This window comes from Catharus ustulatus, chromosome 37 (assembly GCF_009819885.2).
Source record: "Catharus ustulatus isolate bCatUst1 chromosome 37, bCatUst1.pri.v2, whole genome shotgun sequence".
Classification (NCBI taxonomy): Eukaryota; Metazoa; Chordata; class Aves; order Passeriformes; family Turdidae; genus Catharus; species Catharus ustulatus.
The window spans coordinates 550,084-568,163 of record NC_046257.1 but is presented as its reverse complement, the minus strand read 5'-3'; the positions used below and the strand labels follow the sequence as shown (position 1 = coordinate 568,163).

Below are 18,080 nucleotides of genomic sequence, written 5' to 3'. Positions count from 1 at the left end.
GCGAATAAACCCCGGATCCTTCCTTGGCTACCGCACCCGGCTCCGCGCTGGCCTCGGGGCGAGCGGGGGGGGCGGCGTGGCCACCAGGGTGGGGGGGTGGCTAGTGGGAGTCAGGGTTTGGCCACTGGTGGGGGTGGGTGTGGCTACCGTGGGGACGGTCATGGCTACCGTGGGAGTGGTTGTGGCTACCATGGCAAGCTCACCTGGGGTTGGTGGTCGCCGGAGTCAGGAGTTTGGCTACTGGCGGGACATGGGTGTGGCTACCATGGGGGTGTTCGTGGCTACCATGGAGATGGTCGTGGATTCATTCCATGGGAGTTGTGGCTACCATGGGGGTGGTCGTGGCTACCGTGGTCGTGGCCACCCCAGGTTGTGGTTGTGGTCACCTGTGTGGAAGGCGCTGCCCAGAGCCGGGGTCGGGGGCACCGCCCCGGGGAGGTTCCCCAATTTTTAAAGTTTTTTTTGGGGCGTTTCGCCCAAATTTCGGCGTTTTGGGAGCGCGCGGCGCGGGTAGGGGGAGAGCTGGAGGACTGCGGGACGATAGAGACGGGGCCTGGAGGACTGAGCGGCTGCGGGGAAACCATAGAGAGAAACGGCGGAGGACTGAGCGGAACTTCCGGTTTAATGGCGGAACCACCGAGACGCTGGTCGGATGTTGAGCGTCACTTCCGGTCCGCCGAACCATCGAGTTCGCCACGCCCCTAAACACGTGATCCTGAACCAGTTTGTGATTGGAGAATGGGCCAGTGACGAGAGAAGATCTGAACCAATGAGAGCGCGGGGCGGGCACTGAGGGCGGGTCGCGTGACGCATCACGTTAAGTCATGTGACAAAGCCACGTGACCGGAAGGGAAGCGGGAGCGTCGCTATGGTGAGAACTGGGATGGGGAACTGGGAGAGACTGGGAGAGACTGGGAGGGACTGGGATGGACTGGGGGGGACTGGGAGAGACTGGGATGGACTGGGGGGAACTGGGATGGACTGGGGGGGACTGGGATGGACTGGGAGAGACTGGGATGGACTGGGGGAGACTGGGGGATACCGGGTGTTGTTTACTGGGATGATGCTGGTCCGCACTGGTTTGTAGCGGTCCGTACTGGTTTCTGGTGGTCCGTACTGGTTTCTACTGGTCCGTACTGGTTTTTACTGGTCCGTACTGGTTGCAGACGTCGGCGCTGACGCAAGGCCTGGAGCGGGTCCCGGCTCAGGCCGGGTACCTCGTCATCAGCGACGGCGCCGTGCTGGCCGTGAGGGGGGAAATGGGGAGGGGTCCCCAAAATGGGGAGGGGTCTCCAAATTGGGGGGGGTCCCCAAAACTGGGGGGGGGTCCCCAAAATTAGGAGGAGGGGGGAATTGGGGAGGGGTCCCCAAAATTGGGAGGGGGTCCCCAAAACTGAGGAGGGGTCCCCAAAATTGGGAGGAGGTCCCCAGAATTTGGAGGAGGGGTTGGGTCCCAAAATTGGGGAAGGGGAGAGGAAAAGTTGGGGAGGAGTCCCTAAAAAAATTGGGGAAGGGGGAGGAGAAATTTTGGGGGAGGGTCCCGTGAGGTTTTGGGGGTGCTCAGGTCATTTTTGGGGTGATTTTGCTGCATTTTGGTGCCGTTTTTTTTGGATCTTTCCCCACCTGAGCTCTCCCGATTTTTTTGGGATCTTTGAACGAGAATTCCCAAAAATTTTGGGGATTTTCAGGAACATCCTCAGGTGTTTTTTTAAGATTTCCAGGTGATTTTTTTGGGGATTTTTTTTGGGATTTTTCCCTTTGGGTTCTCTTGATTTTTTGGGGGATTTTTCACCTGAGAATTCCCAACAATTTTGGGGAATTTTTTGGGTTTTTTTTGGTGGGGGAGGATTCTCAGCTCAGTTTTAGAGATTTCCAGGTGATGTTTTTGGGACTTTTTTCCCTATGGGTTCTTCCAATTTTTTTAGGGATCTCTGAGTGAGAATTCCCAAAATTTTTGGAATTTTGGGAACATCCTCAGGTGTTTTTTGGGGTTGTTTTTTTTTTGTGTGTGGGGGAGGATTCTCAGCTCAGGTGATTTTTTGGGGGAGATTTTTGGGGGAATTTTTCCCCTTTGTGTTCTCCCGATTTTTTGGGGGATCTTTGAGTGACAATTCCCAAATTTTGGGGTTCCCTGAATCCCGAATTCCCCCCCTCAGTCCTCGGGGGACCTGGAGAACGACGAGCACACGGCCACCGTCCTGCAGGGCCTGGTGGCCACGGCGCTGGGGCTGCGGCTGCCCCGCGGCCACGAGCCGCCCTTCCGCCGCCTCTCGGGTGAGGGACTGTCCCCAAGGGCCACCAAGTGCCACCAAGTGGCACCAGGGGGTCCCCAGGGTGTCCCCAGGGTCATCAGTGGCACTAAAGTGGCACTGAAGGGTCACCAAGTGGCACCAAAAGGGTCCCCGGGGGGGAATTTTGGGGTTCTGAGCTCTCCATGTCCCCAGAATTGTCCCCAGGGTGTCCCCAAGGTGTCCTCAAATGTCCCCAGGGTGTCCCCAAAGTCATCAAGTGGCACTAAAGTGGCACTAAAGGGTCACAAAGTGACACCAAAAGGATCCCCAGGGGGGTTTTAGGGGGTTCTGAGCTCTCCAGATGTCCCCAAGGTGTCCCCAGGGTGTCCTCAAGTGTCCCCAGGGTGTCCCCAGGTCATCAGTGGCACTAAAGGGTCCCCAGGGGGTTTTAGGGGGTTCTGAGCTCTCCAGTGTCCCCAGAATTGTCCCCAGGGTGTCCCCAAGGTGTCCCCAAGTGTTCCCAGGGTGTCCCCAAGGCCACCCAGAACTGTCCCCAGGGTTCTGGAGGTGGCCCTGTCCCCGTTGTCCCCCCATCCCAGATGGCCCTGGGGACATTGGGGACACCAGGGTGGCCCTGTCCCTTTGTCCCCCCATCCCTGATGGCCCTGGGGACACCAGGGTGGCCTTGGGGACACAGGGGTGGCCCTGTCCCCTTGTCCCCCTGTCCCTGATGGCCCTGGGGACACGGGGGTGGCACTGTCCCTTTGTCCCCCTGTCCCTGATGGCCCTGGGACACAGAGGGTGGCACTGGGGACACAGGGGTGGCACTGTCCCCTTGTCCCCCTGTCCCTGATGGCCTTGGGGACACGGGGGTGGCACTGTCCCCTTGTCCCCAGTGGTGTTTGGCGAGCACTCCCTCCTCGTCACCGTCTCGGGACAGAAACTCTTCGTGGTCAAGCGCCACCACCACGTCCAGGAGCCGGTGGCCGTGTGACAAATGTCCCCAAATGTCCCCAAGCTGTCCCCAGAGGAGGTGGCACTGCCCCTGGCCGCCTTCTGCTGTCCCCAAAGTGTCCCCAAATCCCCCCCACCGTGGGGACAATAAACGGTGTCTGAGGGTGGCTCTGGTGCTTTGTGACTTCCTTGGGGACATCAGGTGACACCAGGTCACCCCTGGGGACATCCAGGTGACACCAGGTGACATCCAGGTCTCTTTATTGGCAATAAATAACAGGGACAGAGGTGCCACCCTTGTCCCCAATGTCCCCAACTCCCACTTTGGCTCGGGGATACTTCCCCAAATGTCCCCAAATGTCCCCAAATCCCAACCCCAAACGCGGGCACGGCTCCAGGCCGTGTCCCCAAGGTCCCCAAGGTGTCCCCAAGGTGTCGCCAAGGTCCCCTCCATGGCACGTGGCAGTGACAGTGACCCCCCCATTGTCACCTGGCTTTGGGGACACTTCAGTGCTGGCCCTGTCCCCTTTGTCCCCAAGGCTCTGGGGGTGTCCCCTTGGTCCCTGTCCCATGGGGACACCGGGGGTGGCCCTGTCCCCATTGTCCCCAAGGTCCTGAAGGTGGCACTGGAGGTGGCTTTGTCCCCTTGGTCCCTTGTCCCCAGTGTCCCCAATGTCCTGGAAGTGGCTCTGGGGACACTGGGGGTGGCACTGTCCCCATTGTCCCCACTGTCCCCACCTCCCTGGCAATGTCCCCAAGCTGTCCCTGCCACCCCAGCGATGTCCCCACAATGTCCCCAAGCTGTCCCCACTGTCCCAGAGATGTCCCCACTGTCCTGCCATCTCCACTGTCCCAGTTGTGTCCCCAAGCTGTCCCCAGTGTCCCAAAGCTGTCCCCACAGTGTCCCCACGCTGTCCCCAAGCTGTCCCCAAGTTGTCCCCACTGTCCCAGCACAGTCTGTGTCACCCCAGCGCCATCTTGGTGCTGTCCCCATGATGTCCCCATGGTGTCCCCAGTGTCCCCTTGCTGTCCCAGTGTCCCCAGTGTCACTTGACAGGTGGCACCACCAGCACCTTGCACTCCCTCTTGGCGATCTTGTCCAGGGCCAGCACGGCTTTGTCACCCGCGGGGAGGTACAGGGGACGTCCCACGGGGGACCCCACGGGGGGGGTGATGGCACGGCGCTCCATGACACTGCCAGACCTGGGGACAATGACACCTGTGTCACCTCAGTGTCACCTCAGTGTCACCTACAGTGTCCCTGTGTCACCTACAGTCACCCTACAGTGTCCCTGTGTCACCCCAGGGTGATGGCACGGCGCTCCATGACACTGCCAGACTTGGGGACAGTGACCTCAGTGTCACCTGTGTCACCTCAGTGTCACCTGTGTGTCACCTGTGTCACCTGTGTCACCTACAGCGTCCCTGTGTCACCTACTGTCACCCTGCAGTGTCCCTGTGTCACCTCAGTGTCACCTGTGTGTCCCCTGTGTCACCCCAGGCAGTGCTGGCACCGCCCCGTGTCACCCCCAGTGTCACTTTGTCACATCCCAGTGCCTCCCAGTTCCCTCCCAGTCCCCACCAGTGCCCCCCAGTAACTCCCAGTGCCCTCAAATCCCCTCCCAGTCCCTCCCAATGCCCTCCCAGTGGCTCCCAGTGCTCCCAGTACCTCATGAGGTGGCTCCTGGCCGGCTGCTGGTGGGAGAAGGACTGGGAGCGGCCCAGCCCGGCCACCAGTTCCCGCACGGCCGGGGAACTGGGACTGCTCTTGCGGGAAACTGGGCGGGCCTCGGGGGGGGCACTGGTCACACTGGCCGTGAACTGGAGCTTCAGCTTCATGTGCTGGGACAGCTGGGACACACTGGGACTTACTGGGAGGGACTGGGAGGGGGTCTGGGGGACTGGGATGGACTGGGAGGGGATTTGGAGGAACTGGGAGGGACTGGGAGGGGATCTGGGGGAACTGGGATGGGCTTGGGGGGCACTGGGATGTACTGGGAGGGACGGGGAGGGGATCTGGGGGGACTGGGAGGGACTGGGAGGGGATTTAGGAGGCACTGGGAGGGACTGGGAAGGACTGGGAGGGGATCTGGGGAGACTGGGAGGGACTGGGATGGACTGGGAGAGACTGGGAGGAGATTTGGGGGAACTGGGAGGGACTGGGATGGGATTTGGGGGAACTGGGATGTACTGGGAGGGACTGGGAGCCACTGAGTTGGCACTGGTGACACTGGGAGTGACAATGGTGGCACTGGGAGCACTGGGAACAGACTGAACAGGCATACTGGGCATACTGGGCATACTGGGAATGGGATAAAAACGGGAATAACGGGGATGGGGGTGACACAGGTGACACTGAGGGTGACACAGGTGACACTGAGGGTGACACAGGGGTGGCACTGACCTCGAAGAGCCCGGCCCTGAGGGCCTGGAAGGGGATACTGGGCATACTGGGGATACTGGGAATGGGATAAAAATGGGAATAACGGGGATGGGGGTGACACAGGTGACACTGAGGGTGACACAGGTGACACTGAGGGTGACACAGGTGACACTGAGGGTGACACAGGGGTGGCACTGACCTCGAAGAGCCCGGCCCTGAGGGCCTGGAAGGGGATACTGGGCATACTGGGGATACTGGGAATGGGATAAAAATGGGAATAACGGGGACAGGAGTGGCACTGGTGTGACAATGGTGACACTGAAGGTGACACTGAGGTGACACAGGGGTGGCACTGACCTCGAAGAGCCCGGCCCTGAGGGCCTGGAAGGCCACCCTGAAGGTTCTGGCGCTGCCCTTGCGGGAGTAGCCCAGGTTGGTCAGGGGCGTGTGGCAAACGACGGAATCCAGAGCTCCCCGCGCCTTCCCTGCGGAGAACAGCGGGGTTTGGGATTTTTTATTTTATTTTTTGGTTGGTTGGTTGGTTTTGGGGGTGGTTGGGATTTTTTTGGGATTTTTTTGGGATTTTTTGGGATTTTTTTGGGATTTTTTGGGGATTTTTTTCGAGATTTTTTGGGGATTTTTTTCGAGATTTTTTTGGATTTTTGGGGAATTTTTTTGGGATTTTTTGGGGATTTTCTGGGATTTTTTTTTTGATTTTCTGGGATTTTTTGGGGTTTTGGGGGGATTTTTTGGGGATTTTTTTGATTTTTTGGGGTTTATTTTCATTATTTTGGGGATATTTTGGGGATTTTTTTTGGATTTTTTGGGGATTTTTGGGATTTTTTTGGGATTTTTTTGGGGAATTTTTTTGGATTTTTTGGGGGATTTTTTTGGGATTTTTTTTGGATTTTTTGGGGATTTTTGGGGGATTCTTTTTTTATTTTTGGGGGATTTTTTGGAGGTTTTTTTGGGATTTTTTGGGGGGATTTTTTGGGATTTTTTTTTACTTTTTGGGGACTTTTTGGGATTTTTTTTTTTTTTTTGGGGGGATTTTTTCCATTATTTTGGGGATTTTTTGGGGGGATCCCAAATGTCTCAAATGTCCCCAATCCCCCCAATGTCCCCAATGTCCCCAATATCCCCAATATCCCAATATCCCCTCAATGTCCCCAGTGTCCCCAATGTCCCCAATGTCCCCTCAATGTCCCTCAACGTCCCCCCAGTGTCCCCTCAGTGTCCCCAATGTCCCCAATCCCCCCAGTGTCCCCAGGTGTCCCCAACATCCCCACTGTCCCCAATCTCCTCAATGTCCCCACTGTCCCCAGTGTCCCCAGTCCTCCAAATCCCCCCAGGTGTCCCCTGTGTCCCTGGTATCCCCAGTGTCCCCAATGTCCCCAATATCCCAATGTCCCCTCAGTGTCCCCAATATCCCCAGTGTCCCCAGTGTCCCAAATCCCCTCAGTGTCCCCAGTGTCCCCAACACCCCAATGTCCCAAATCTCCCCAATGTCCCCAATGTCCCCAATATCCCCAATATCCCAATATCCCCTCAATGTCCCCAATCCCCCCAGTGTCCCCAATGTCCCCAAATCCCCCCAGGTGTCCCCAGTGTCCCCAATGTCCCCAATGTCCCCAATGTCCCAAATATCCCCAATATCCCAATATCCCCTCAATGTCCCCAATGTCTCCACTGTCCCCAAATCCTCCCAATGTCCCCAATGTCCCAGATGTCCCCAGATGTCCCCAGGTGTCCCCAGTGTCCCAGATGTCCCAGGTGTCCCCAGTGTCCCCACCAGCGGTGGCCTCGGGTGTCCAGACGAGCCTGACGGCCAGGAAGTCCTGCAGGTCGTTGAGCAGGGTGTAGGTGACAGTGAAGCGCTGCAGGGCCACCACCGGCGACTCGCAGGTGGCCGTCATGACAAAGCGCGGCCGCTCCAGCCGGATGCTGGGCAACCTGCGGGGACATCGTGGGGACATTGGGGACACTGAGGGGACATCGTGGGGACATCACGGGGACAGCCTCAGAGAGGGCACAGAGAGTTCTGGGGATGGGGTGGCACTGGGACAATGAGGGGACAGGAGGTGGTGGCACATGGAGAGGTGGCCTTGGGGTCTGGAGGGCTTGGGGACATCATGGGGACATCAAGGGGACATCATGGTGGCATCACAGGGACAGCCCAGACAAGGTACAGAGAGTTCTGGGGACGAGGTGGCACGGGGACAGGAGGTGGTGGCACATTCAGAGGTGGCCCTGAGCATCCAGGAGGGTCCAGGGGGTTTGGGGACATCATGGGGACATCGGGGACACGGTGGTGGCATCGTGGGGATGAGAGAGTTCTGGGGATGTGGCACTGGGACAGGAGGTGGTGGCACTGGGACAGGAGGTGGTGGCACATTCAGAGGTGGCCCTGGGCAACCAGGAGGGTCTGGAGGGCTTGGGGACATCATGGGGACATCAAGGACACCATGGGGACATCGAGGTGACATCACGGGGACAGCTCCAGACAGGGCACAGAGAGTTCTGGGGATGGGGTGGCACTGGGACAATGAGGGGACAGGAGGTGGTGGCACACACAGAACAAGCCAGGAGGGTCTGGAGGGCTTGGGGACATCATGGGGACATTGGGGACATCACAGGGACATCGAGGTGGCATCGCAGGGACAGCCCCAGAGGTGCTCCAGAGGCTCTGAGAATGGAGGGACATGGGGACAATGCCAGGACAACGAGGTGACAATGAGGTGGCGGCACCACAGGAGGTTCTGGGAGCCTTGGGTACACCGAGGTGACACTGAGGTGACACCAGGTGACACAGAGGTGACACCAAAGGGACACCCAGAGGAACCCCACAGAGTCATGACACGGTGACAATGAAGGGACAACGAGGTGACAATGAGGTGGTGGCACCACAGGAGGTTCTGGGAGCCTTGGGGACACCGAGGTGATACTGAGGTGACACTGAGATGACACCAGGTGACACTGAGGTGACATTGGGTGACACCACAGGGACACCCAGAGGAGCCCCACAGAGCGGTGACATGGTGACTACAAGGTGACAATGAGGTGACAATGAGGCGGTGGCAGCACAGGAAGGTCTGGAAGCCTTGGGGACACCGAGGTGACATCGAGGTGACACCAGGTGACACTGAGGTGACACTCACCGGTAGTGGGTGACGATGCTGTCGGTGAAGGGCAGCTTGGGCGTCGACCATCGCACCACGGCCACCAGCGGCACCTCCAGGCCCTGCTTGGGGACAGCGCTGTCACCCTCGGTGCCACCGCCGTGCCACCGCGTCCCCAACGGCCCCGGGGACAGCGGGGACAGCGGGGATTGTCACCAAGCCTGGGGACGTGGCGGCCGAGGGGCGGTTGGTGGCATCTCGGGGGGGTTGGATGGGGTTGGTGGCCTTTGATTGTTGTCCCCAAATGTCCCCTGAGTGTCCCCAAGGCCATCCCAGTGTCCCCAAGGCCATCCCAGTGTCCCCAAGCCCTCAGGCACCCCCAGGGATTGTCCCCAACCCCAACCTGGGGACACTTTTGGTGCCACCAAGCTGGGACGAGTCCCCTTGGTGGCCCTTGATGGTTGTCCCCAGGTGTCCCAAAGGCCATCCTAGTGTCCCCAAAGTGTCCCCAGACCCTCGGGCACCCCCAGGGATTGTCCCCAACCCCAACTTGGGGACACTTTTGGTGTCACCAAGCTGGGACGAGTCCCCTTGGTGGCCCTCGATGGTTATCCCCAAGTGTCCTCAGGTGTCCCCAAGTGTCCCCAGATGTCCCCAGGTGTCCCCAAGTGTCCCCAAGGCCATCCCAGTGTCCCAACGCCCTCAGGCACCTCCAGGGATTGTCCCCAACCCCAACTTGGGGACACTTCTGGTGCCACCAAGGTGGGACGAGTCCCCTTGGTGGCCCCTGATTATTGTCCCCAAGTGTCCCCAAGTGTCCCTAGGTGTCTCCAGGTGTCCCCAAGGCCATCCCAGTGTCCCCAAAGCCCTCAGGCACCCCCAGGGATTGTCCCCAACCCCAACCTGGGGACACTTTTGGTGCCACCAAGCTGGGACGAGTCCCCTTGGTGGCCCTCAATGGTTGTCCCCAAAGCCACCCAGGTGTCCCCAGGTGTCCCCAAGGCCACCCAGGTGTCCCCAAGCCCTCAGGCACCCCCAGGGATTGTCCCCAACCCCAACTTGGGGACACTTTTGGTGCCACCAAGCTGGGACGAGTCCCCTTGGTGGCCCTCAACGGTCGTCCCCAAGTGTCCCCAGGTATCCCCAGGTGTCCCCAGGTGTCCCCAGGTGTCCCCAAGTGTCCCCAAGTGTCCCCAGATGTCCCCTCACCTCCTTGGCGTCGCGGGGTGGCCGCTCTGGCGCCTGCAGCTGGAACAGGAAGTTCTGCTCCTCCAGGGCGCTCAGGGGACAGGGCCACCGCGAGTGGCACCCGGGGACACGGCAGAAGGCGCCCACGGGGACCTCCCCGGAGTGGTGGCTGCAGGGGACATTGGGGACATTGGGGACACTCAGGGGACACTCGGGACAGTGGGGACAATCAGGGGATGGGTGCCATTCCCACATTGTCCCCAATGTCCTCACATTGTCCCCAAGGTCCTCACAGTGTCCCCAAGGTCCTCACAGTGTCCCCAACGTCTCCACTCTGTCCCCAAGGTCTTCACACTGTCCCCACAGTCCCCTCATTGTCCCCAAGGTCCTCACAGTGTCCCCAAGGTCCTCACAGTGTCCCCAACGTCTCCACTCTGTCCCCAAGGTCTTCACACTGTCCCCACAGTCCCCTCATTGTCCCCAAGGTCCTCACAGTGTCCCCAAGGTCCTCACATTGTCCCCAATGTCTCCACCATGTCCCCAAGGTCCCCACATTGTCCCCAAGGTCTCCATCCTGTCCCCAAGGTTCCCACATTGTCCCCAAAGTCTCCACATTGTCCCCAAGGTTCCCACATTTTCCCCAAGGTCCTCACAGTGTCCCCAAGGTCCCCACAGTGTCCCCAAGGTCCTCACATTGTCCCCAAGGTCTCCACTCTGTCCCCAAGGTCCCCACATTGTCCCCAAGATCCTCACATTGTCCCCAAGGTCCCCACATTGTCCCCAAGGTCCTCACAGTGTCCCCAAGGTCCTCACAGTGTCCCCAGTGTCCTCTCTGTCCCCAAGGTTCCCTCATTGTCCCCAAGGTCCCCACATTGTCCCAAGGTTCCTACATTGCCCCCAAGGTCTCCACCCTGTCCCCAAGGTCCTCTCATTGTCCCCAAGGTCTCCACATTGTCCCCAAGGTCCTCACATTGTCCCCAAGGTCTTCACCCTGTCCCCAAGGTTCCCACATTGTCCCCAATGTCCCCAATCCCCAAAATGTCCCCAGTATCCCCAATGTCCCTCAATGTCCCTAGTGTCCTCTCTGTCCCCAAGGTTCCCTCATTGTCCCCAATGTCCCCACATTGTCCCCAAGGTCCTCACATTGTCCCCAAGGTCCTCACAGTGTCCCCAAGGTCTCCACCCTGTCCCCAAGGTTCCCTCATTGTTCCCAGTGTCCCCAATCCCCAAAATGTCCCCAGTGTCCCCAATGTCCCTCAATGTCCCCAGTGTCCTCTCTGTCCCCAAAGTTCCCTCATTGTCCCCAAGGTCCCCACATTGTCCCCAAGGTCCCCTCATTGTCCCCAAGGTCCCCACAGTGTCCCCAAGGTCTCCATCCTGTCCCCAAGGTTCCCACATTGTCCCCAAGGTCCCCAATCCCCAAAATGTCCCCAGTACCCCCAATGTCCCTCAATGTCCGCAGTGTCCTCTGTCCCCAAGGTTCCCTCATTGTCCCCAATGTCCCCACATTGTCCCCAAGGTTCCCTCATTGTCCCCAATGTCCCCACATTGTCCCCAAGGTCCCCTCATTGTTCCCAAGGTCCCCACATTGTCCCCAAGGTCTCCATCCTGACCTCAATGTTCCCACATTGTCCCCAATGTCCCCAATCCCCAAAATGTCCCCAGTGTCCCCAATGTCCCCAGATGTCGCCAATCCCTCCAGTATCCCCAATGTCCCTCAATGTCCCCAATCCCCTAAATGTCCCCAGTGCCTCCAGTGTCCCTAATGTCCCCAGTTTCCCCAATCTCCTCGATGTCTCCAGTGTCTCCCCCATCCCCCATATCCCCAATGTCTCCAGTGTCCCAATGTCCCCAATCCCCAAAATGTCCTCAGTGTCCCCAATGTCCCCAGATGTCGCCAATTCCTCCAGTGTCCTCAATGTCCCCAATCCCCTACATGTCCCCAGTGTCCTTTCTGTCCCCACTGTCCCCAGTCCCCCCCAGTGTCCCCAGTGTCCCTTGTCTCCAGTGTCCCCAGTGTTCCCAATCCCCCTCAATGTCCCCCTGTCCCCAGTGTCCCCAATGTCCCCAGTGTCCCCAATCCCCAAAATGTCCCCAGATGTCGCCAATCCCTCCAGTGTCCCCAATGCCCCCAGTGTCCCCAATCCCCAAAATGTCCTCAGTGTCCCCAATGTCCCCAGATGTTGCCAATCCCTCCAGTGTCCTCAATGTCCCCAATCCCCTAAATGTCCCCAATGTCCCCAGTTTCCCCAATCTCCTTGATGTCCCCTGTGTCCCCAATGTCCCCAATGTCCCCAGTGTCCCCAATGTCCCCAGTGTCCCCAATGTCCCCAGATGTCCCCAGTGTCCCCTCACTCACCACACATCATCCACCAGCAGCACGGAGCCGTCGGGCATCACGGGCAGGTAACTGGCGTTGAAATTGGGCAGGATCTGAACGTCCCAGAGAGAGAGCTCCTCCTGAGAGCTGCCATTGAGCACTGGGGACATTGGGGACATCAATGGGGACATTGGGCAGGATCTGAACGTCCCAGAGAGAGAGCTCCTCCTGGGAACTGCCATTGAGCACTGGGGACATTGGGGACATTGGGGACATTGGGGACATTGGGGACATCAATGGGGACATTGGGGACATTGGGGACACTGGGGACACCATCAGGGACATGGGGACATTGGGGACATTGGGCAGGATCTGAACGTCCCAGAGAGAGAGCTCCTCCTGGGAACTGCCATTGAGCACTGGGGACATTGGGGACATCAATGGGGACATTGGGGACATTGGGGACACTGGGGACATGGGGACACTGGGGACATGGGGACATTGGGGACATTGGGGACATTGGGGACATGGGGACATTGGGGACACTGGGCAGGATCTGAACGTCCCAGAGGGACAGCTCCTCCTGGGAACTGCCATTGAGCACTGGGGACATTGGGGACATCAATGGGGACATGGGGGACATCACTGGGGTGACCCTCCCCCCTTTTGTCCCCCCACCCTGTCCCCCACTTTGTCCCCTGCCCTGTCTCCCCCTTTGTCCCCACTGTCCCCAGGTGTCACCTTTGAGCACGGTCAGGTATTTGCCGGACACGGTCACCTGGCGGCACCGGACACGGGGGGGTGGCAGCACCGTCAGCAGCGTGGACACTGTGGGGACATTGGGGACATTGGGGACATTGGGGACATCGGGGACATCAGGGACACTGTGGGGACATCAGGGACACTTGGGGACATTGGGGACATTGGGGACATCAGGGACATTGGGGACATCAGGGACACTGTGGGACATCAGGGACATTGTGAGGACATTGGGGACATTGGGGACACTGTGGGGACACTGTGGGACATCAGGGACATTGGGGACAGCAGGGACACTGTGGGGACACTGTGGGAACATTGGGGACATCAAGGGACATTGTGGGGACATTGGAGACATCAGGGACACTGTGGGGACAGCAGGGACACTTGGGGACATCAGGGACACTTGGGGACAGCAGAGGAGGGGAGGTGACACTGAGGTGACACTTTAGGACCTCACCTTGTGCCTTGAAGGTGCCGTGGGGACACCTGGGGTGGCACTGAGGGGACACTTGGGGACACTCAGGGGTGGGGAGGTGACACTCAGGGGACACTCAGGGACACTCGGGGACAGCAGAGGAGGGGAGGTGACACTGAGGTGACACTTGAGGACATTACCTTGAGCCTTGAAGGCGCCATGGGGACACCTGGGGTGGCACCGAGGGGACATCTGGGGGTGGCACCACAGGGGATGTGACACTCAGGGGACACTCAGGGACACTTGGGGGTGGCAGAGGGGGGGAGGTGACACCTTGGGGACACTTGGAGACCTCACCTTGAGCCTTGAAGGCGCCGTAGGGACACTTGGGGACACTTGGGGGTGGCACCACAGGGGATGTGACACTCAGGGGACACTCAGGGATAGCAGAGAGGGGGAGGTGACACTTTGGGGACACTTGGGGACATTACCTTGAGCCTTGAAGGCGCCGTGCTGCTGCCGGAACACCTGGGGTGGCACTTGGGGACACTTGGGGTGGGGAGGTGACACTCAGGGACACTTGGGGGTGGCAGAGGGGGGGAGGTGACACTTTGGGGACACTTGGGGACATTACCTTGAGCCTTGAAGGCGCCGTGCTGCTGCCGGAACACCTGGCCGGGGGCGCGGCCCTGGAGCAGCCTCAGGTACCCCCCTGGCCCTGTCCCTGTCCCTGTCCCTGTCATTGTCACCTGTCCTGGCCCTGCCATTGTCCCCTGTGCTGGCCCTGTCCCTTGTGCTGTCCCTGTCCCTGTCCCCTGTGCTGGCCCTGTCCCCTCCTGCAGCTCTGGTGGCTCGGTGTCGCGCTGCCACACGGTCACCACGATCTGGGGACACACAGAGGTGGCCTCCAGGTCACCCCAGGTGGCCCCAAAAGTGTCCCCAAGGTCCCCTCCCCTTCCATCCCCCCATCCCCAGTGTCACCAAAGTGTCCCCAAAGTGTCCCCAAAATCCCTCCCCATCCCCGTTCCCAGTGTCCCCAAAAGTGTCCCCAATGTCCCCACCCATTCCCAGTGACCCCAGGGTGTCCCCAGAGTGTCCTCAATGCCCCCAAATGTCCCCAAGGTGTCCAGAGGTATCCCCAGGGTGTCCCCAGGATGTCCCCAGAGTCCCCAAAGTGACCCAAATGTCCCCAAACCTTCCCCAAATGTCCCCAGCTGTCCCCAGATTGTCCCCAAAGTGTCCCCAGGTGTCCCCAGGTTGTCCCCAGGTGTCCCCAAAGGTCCCCAAAATGTCCCCAGATTATGTCCAGGTGTCCCCAACTGTCCCCAGATTGTCCCCAAAATGTCCCCAGCTGTCCCCAGATTGTCCCCAGATGTCCCCAAAATCTTCCCAGGTGTCCCCAACTGTCTCCAGGTGTCCCCAGGCTGTCCTCAAATTGTCCCCAAGTGTCCCCAAATTGTCCCCAGGTTTTCCCCAGGTTGTCCCCAACTTTCCCCAGATTGTCCCCATGTATCCCCAAATGTCCCCAAACTGTCCCCAAATGTCCCCACCTTGGCCTTGGCGGTGCCGGGCGGGAGCCGATCCAGGGCCACGGTGAGAGGGAAAATCACCTCGTCCTGGGACACGATGGGGTCATCCACGGGGAGCTGATTGGGGAAAAAAATATCAGAAATGGGAAAAAATGGGATTAAAAATGGTCCTGGGACACGATGGGGTCATCCACGGGGAGCTGATTGGGGAAAAAACAGCAGAAATGGGAAAAAAACATCAGAATTGGGAAAAAAAAACATCAGAAATGGGAAAAAATGGGATTAAAATGGAGAAAATGGGATTAAAAATGGGGTAAAAATGGGAAAAAATGGGACAGAAATGGTCCTGGGACACGATGGGGTCATCCACAGGGAGCTGGGATGGGGAAAAAACAGCAGAAATTGGGAAAAAAACATCAGAAATGGGAAAAAATGGGATTAAAAATGGAGAAAATGGGAAAAAATGGGATAAAAATGGGATAAAAATGGGAAAAAACAGCGGGACAATGGGGTAAAAATGGGAAAATGGGAAAGAAATGGGAAATGAGCTGGTCCTGGGACACGATGGGGTCATCCACAGGGAGCTGGGAATGGGAAAAAACAGCAGAAATGGGAAAAAATGGGATTAAAAATGGAAAAAATGGGAAAAAACGGGGGGAAAATGGGACAAAAATGGGAAAAAACAGCGGGAAAATGGGATAAAAATGGGAAAAAATGGGAAAGAAATGGGGAATGAGCTCATCCTGGGACACGATGGGGTCATCCACAGGGAGTTGGGATGGGGAAAAAACAGCAGAAATGGGGAAAAAAACAACAGAAATGGGAAAAAATGGGGTTAAAAATGGAGAAAATGGGAAAAAATGGGACAAAAATGGGAAAAAAACGGGACAAAAATGGTCCTGGGACACGATGGGGTCATCCACAGGGAGCTGAGATGGGGAAAATGGAGAAAATGGGACAAAAATAATGAGAAATGGGAAGAAATGGGACAAAAATGAGAAAAATGGGGAAAAAGCAGGAAAAATGGGGAAAAAAACTGGGAAAAATGGGGGTAAAAATGGGAAAAATGAGGAAAAATGGGAAAACCAAGGAAAAACCAAAGAAAAATGGGAAAAAAACACGAAAAACCAAAGAAAAATGGGAAAAAACCAGGTAAAATGGGGCAAAAACCAGGAAAAATGGGGAATAATGGGAAAAACCAAAGAAAAATTGGAAAAAAACCAGGAAAAATGGGGAAAGAAACCAGGAAAAATGGGGAACAAAACAGGAAAAATGGGGAATAATGGGAAAAACCAAGGAAAAACCAAAGAAAAATGGGAAAAAACGGGAAAAATGGGGGAAAAAAACAGGAAAAATGGGGAAAAAAACCAGGAAAATGGGAAAAACCAGGAAAAAAATGGGGAAAACCAGGAAAAAATCCAGGAAAAACCAGGAAAAAAAATCCAGGACAAATCCATGAAAAAAACCCATAAAAAACCCAGGAAAAAAATCTTAGACAAAACCCAGGACAAACCATTAAAAAAACACCAAAAAGTGAGGAAAAAACCCAGGAAAAATAGGAAAAAAACAAGAAAAAATGAGGGAAAAAAAACCGCAAAATATGAGGAAAAAACCAGGAAAAATGGGAAAAAAAACAGCAAAACCAGGAAAAACCCAGAAAAATCCCATAAATCCACAACCCTCCCACCCCAAAATTCAGATTTTCACCCCAAACATCCTCAAAATTCAGATTTTCACCCCAAACATCCCCAAAATTCAGATTTTTCCCCGTCTCACCCCGGCAGGGCCCGGCGCGCCGCGGGAATGCGTCAGCAGCGCTCGGCACTCGCGGAACAGCGGCGGCTCCTCCGAATTCCCCGAAGAATTCCCGGGGATTTCCTGCTCCTCCCGGGCCCTCCCGGCGCTGTCCCCGCTCGTCACCGTGGCCAGGGCGGACAGGGACGAGGCCAGCTGCATCCAGGGCGTTTTCACGGCAGAATTCCTAACATTTTTGTCGGAATTCCCAAGATTTCTGTCCGAATTCCCGGCATTTCTGTCCAAATTCCCAAGATTTCTGTCCGAATTCCCAAGATTTTTGTCCAAATTCTCAGCATTTCTGTCGGAATTCCCAAGACTTCTGTCCAAACTGAGGGGATTTTTATCCAAATTCCCAAGATTTTTGTCCAAGTTCAGGGAATTTTTGTCCAAATTCTCAGCATTTCCGTCGGAATTCGCGGCATTTCTGTCGGAACTCCCAGCATTCCTCTCTGCATTCCCAGCATTCCTGTCTGCAATCCCAGCATTCCTTTCTGCAATCCCAGCATTCCTCTCTGCATTCCCAGCATTCCTCTCTGCATTCCCAGCATTCCTGTTGGAACTCCCAGCATTCCTCTCTGCATTCCCAGCATTCCTTTCGGCATTCCCAGCATTCCTTTCTGCATTCCCAGCATTCCTTTCTGCATTCCCAGCATTCCTCTCTGCATTCCCAGCATTCCTGTCTGCATTCCCAGCATTCCTCTCTGCATTCCCAGAATTCCTGTCAGAACTCCCAGAATTCCTCTCAGAATTCCCAGAATTCCTGTCAGAACTCCCGGGATTTTTGCGCAGGACCAGCAGGAAGCGCACGGTCTCGCCCAGGTACAGGTGGTTGCGGCGGGGCAGGGATCGATACCCCGAGGATTCCCCGGCCAGGAACTCGCGGGGAGGGAAAGGAACGGCCGGGAAGTACATGGAGTAATCGCACTGCGATTCCATGGGGGAAAATTCCAGAAAATTCGGGAAAAAATTGGGGAAAATTTGGGGAAAATTCAGGGAAAAATCAGGGAAAAATTCAGGAAAAGTTTCAGAGAAATTCAGGGAAAGTTCGGGAAAAATTTGGGAAAAGTTTGGCGAAAATTTGGGGACAGTTCAGGGAAAGTTTGGGAAAGTTTGGGAAAAATTCAGGGAAAGTTTGGGAAAGTTTGGGGAAAATTCAGAGAAAGTTTGGGGAAAGTTTGGGAAAATTTGGGAGAAGTTTGGGAAAAATTCAGGAAAAGTTTGGGAAAGTTTGGGAAAAGTTTGGGAAAAATTCAGGGAAAGTTTGGGGAAAGTTTGGGAAAAATTCAAGGATAATTTGGGGAAAATTTGGGAGAAGTTTGGGAAAAATTCAGGGAAAGTTTGGGAAAGTTTGGGAAAAAATCAGGGAAAGTTTGGGAAAAGTT

The 18,080-nt window shown here is 56.6% G+C and overlaps 2 protein-coding genes across 6 annotated transcripts; one reads left to right on the top strand and one right to left on the bottom strand.

The window, feature by feature from the left end:
• The first annotated feature begins 764 nt into the window (after positions 1 to 764).
• LAMTOR4 (late endosomal/lysosomal adaptor, MAPK and MTOR activator 4) lies at positions 765 to 3,352 on the top strand. Its single transcript, XM_033084285.1, has 4 exons — positions 765 to 871; positions 1,167 to 1,247; positions 2,157 to 2,274; positions 3,128 to 3,352. Exons 1-4 carry the CDS (start codon positions 869 to 871, stop codon positions 3,223 to 3,225), a joined length of 300 nt encoding a protein of 99 aa, XP_032940176.1. The 5' UTR covers positions 765 to 868; the 3' UTR covers positions 3,226 to 3,352.
• A 751-nt stretch (positions 3,353 to 4,103) lies between these two features.
• On the bottom strand, positions 4,104 to 17,841 carry TRAPPC14 (trafficking protein particle complex subunit 14). Of its 5 annotated transcripts, XM_033084280.2 has the most exons (13): positions 16,678 to 17,841; positions 14,923 to 15,018; positions 14,216 to 14,256; positions 14,122 to 14,132; positions 14,007 to 14,084; positions 12,937 to 13,023; positions 12,235 to 12,355; positions 9,897 to 10,044; positions 8,727 to 8,809; positions 7,361 to 7,521; positions 5,926 to 6,053; positions 4,855 to 5,036; positions 4,104 to 4,388 (listed from the first exon to the last, which is right to left on the bottom strand). In XM_033084280.2, the coding sequence occupies exons 1-13, from the start codon at positions 17,632 to 17,634 to the stop codon at positions 4,232 to 4,234; spliced, it is 2,250 nt and encodes a 749-aa protein (XP_032940171.1). In that variant the 5' UTR covers positions 17,635 to 17,841; the 3' UTR covers positions 4,104 to 4,231. The 5 variants fall into 5 exon arrangements, with proteins under 5 accessions (XP_032940171.1, XP_032940167.1, XP_032940169.1 ...); XM_033084276.2 differs by lacking the exons at positions 14,007 to 14,084; positions 14,122 to 14,132; positions 14,216 to 14,256; positions 14,923 to 15,018; positions 16,678 to 17,841 and adding an exon at positions 13,864 to 13,934 and having other exon boundaries at positions 4,114 to 4,388; XM_033084278.1 differs by lacking the exons at positions 14,007 to 14,084; positions 14,122 to 14,132; positions 14,216 to 14,256; positions 14,923 to 15,018; positions 16,678 to 17,841 and adding an exon at positions 13,730 to 13,743 and having other exon boundaries at positions 4,114 to 4,388.
• Positions 17,842 to 18,080: the final 239 nt, after the last annotated feature.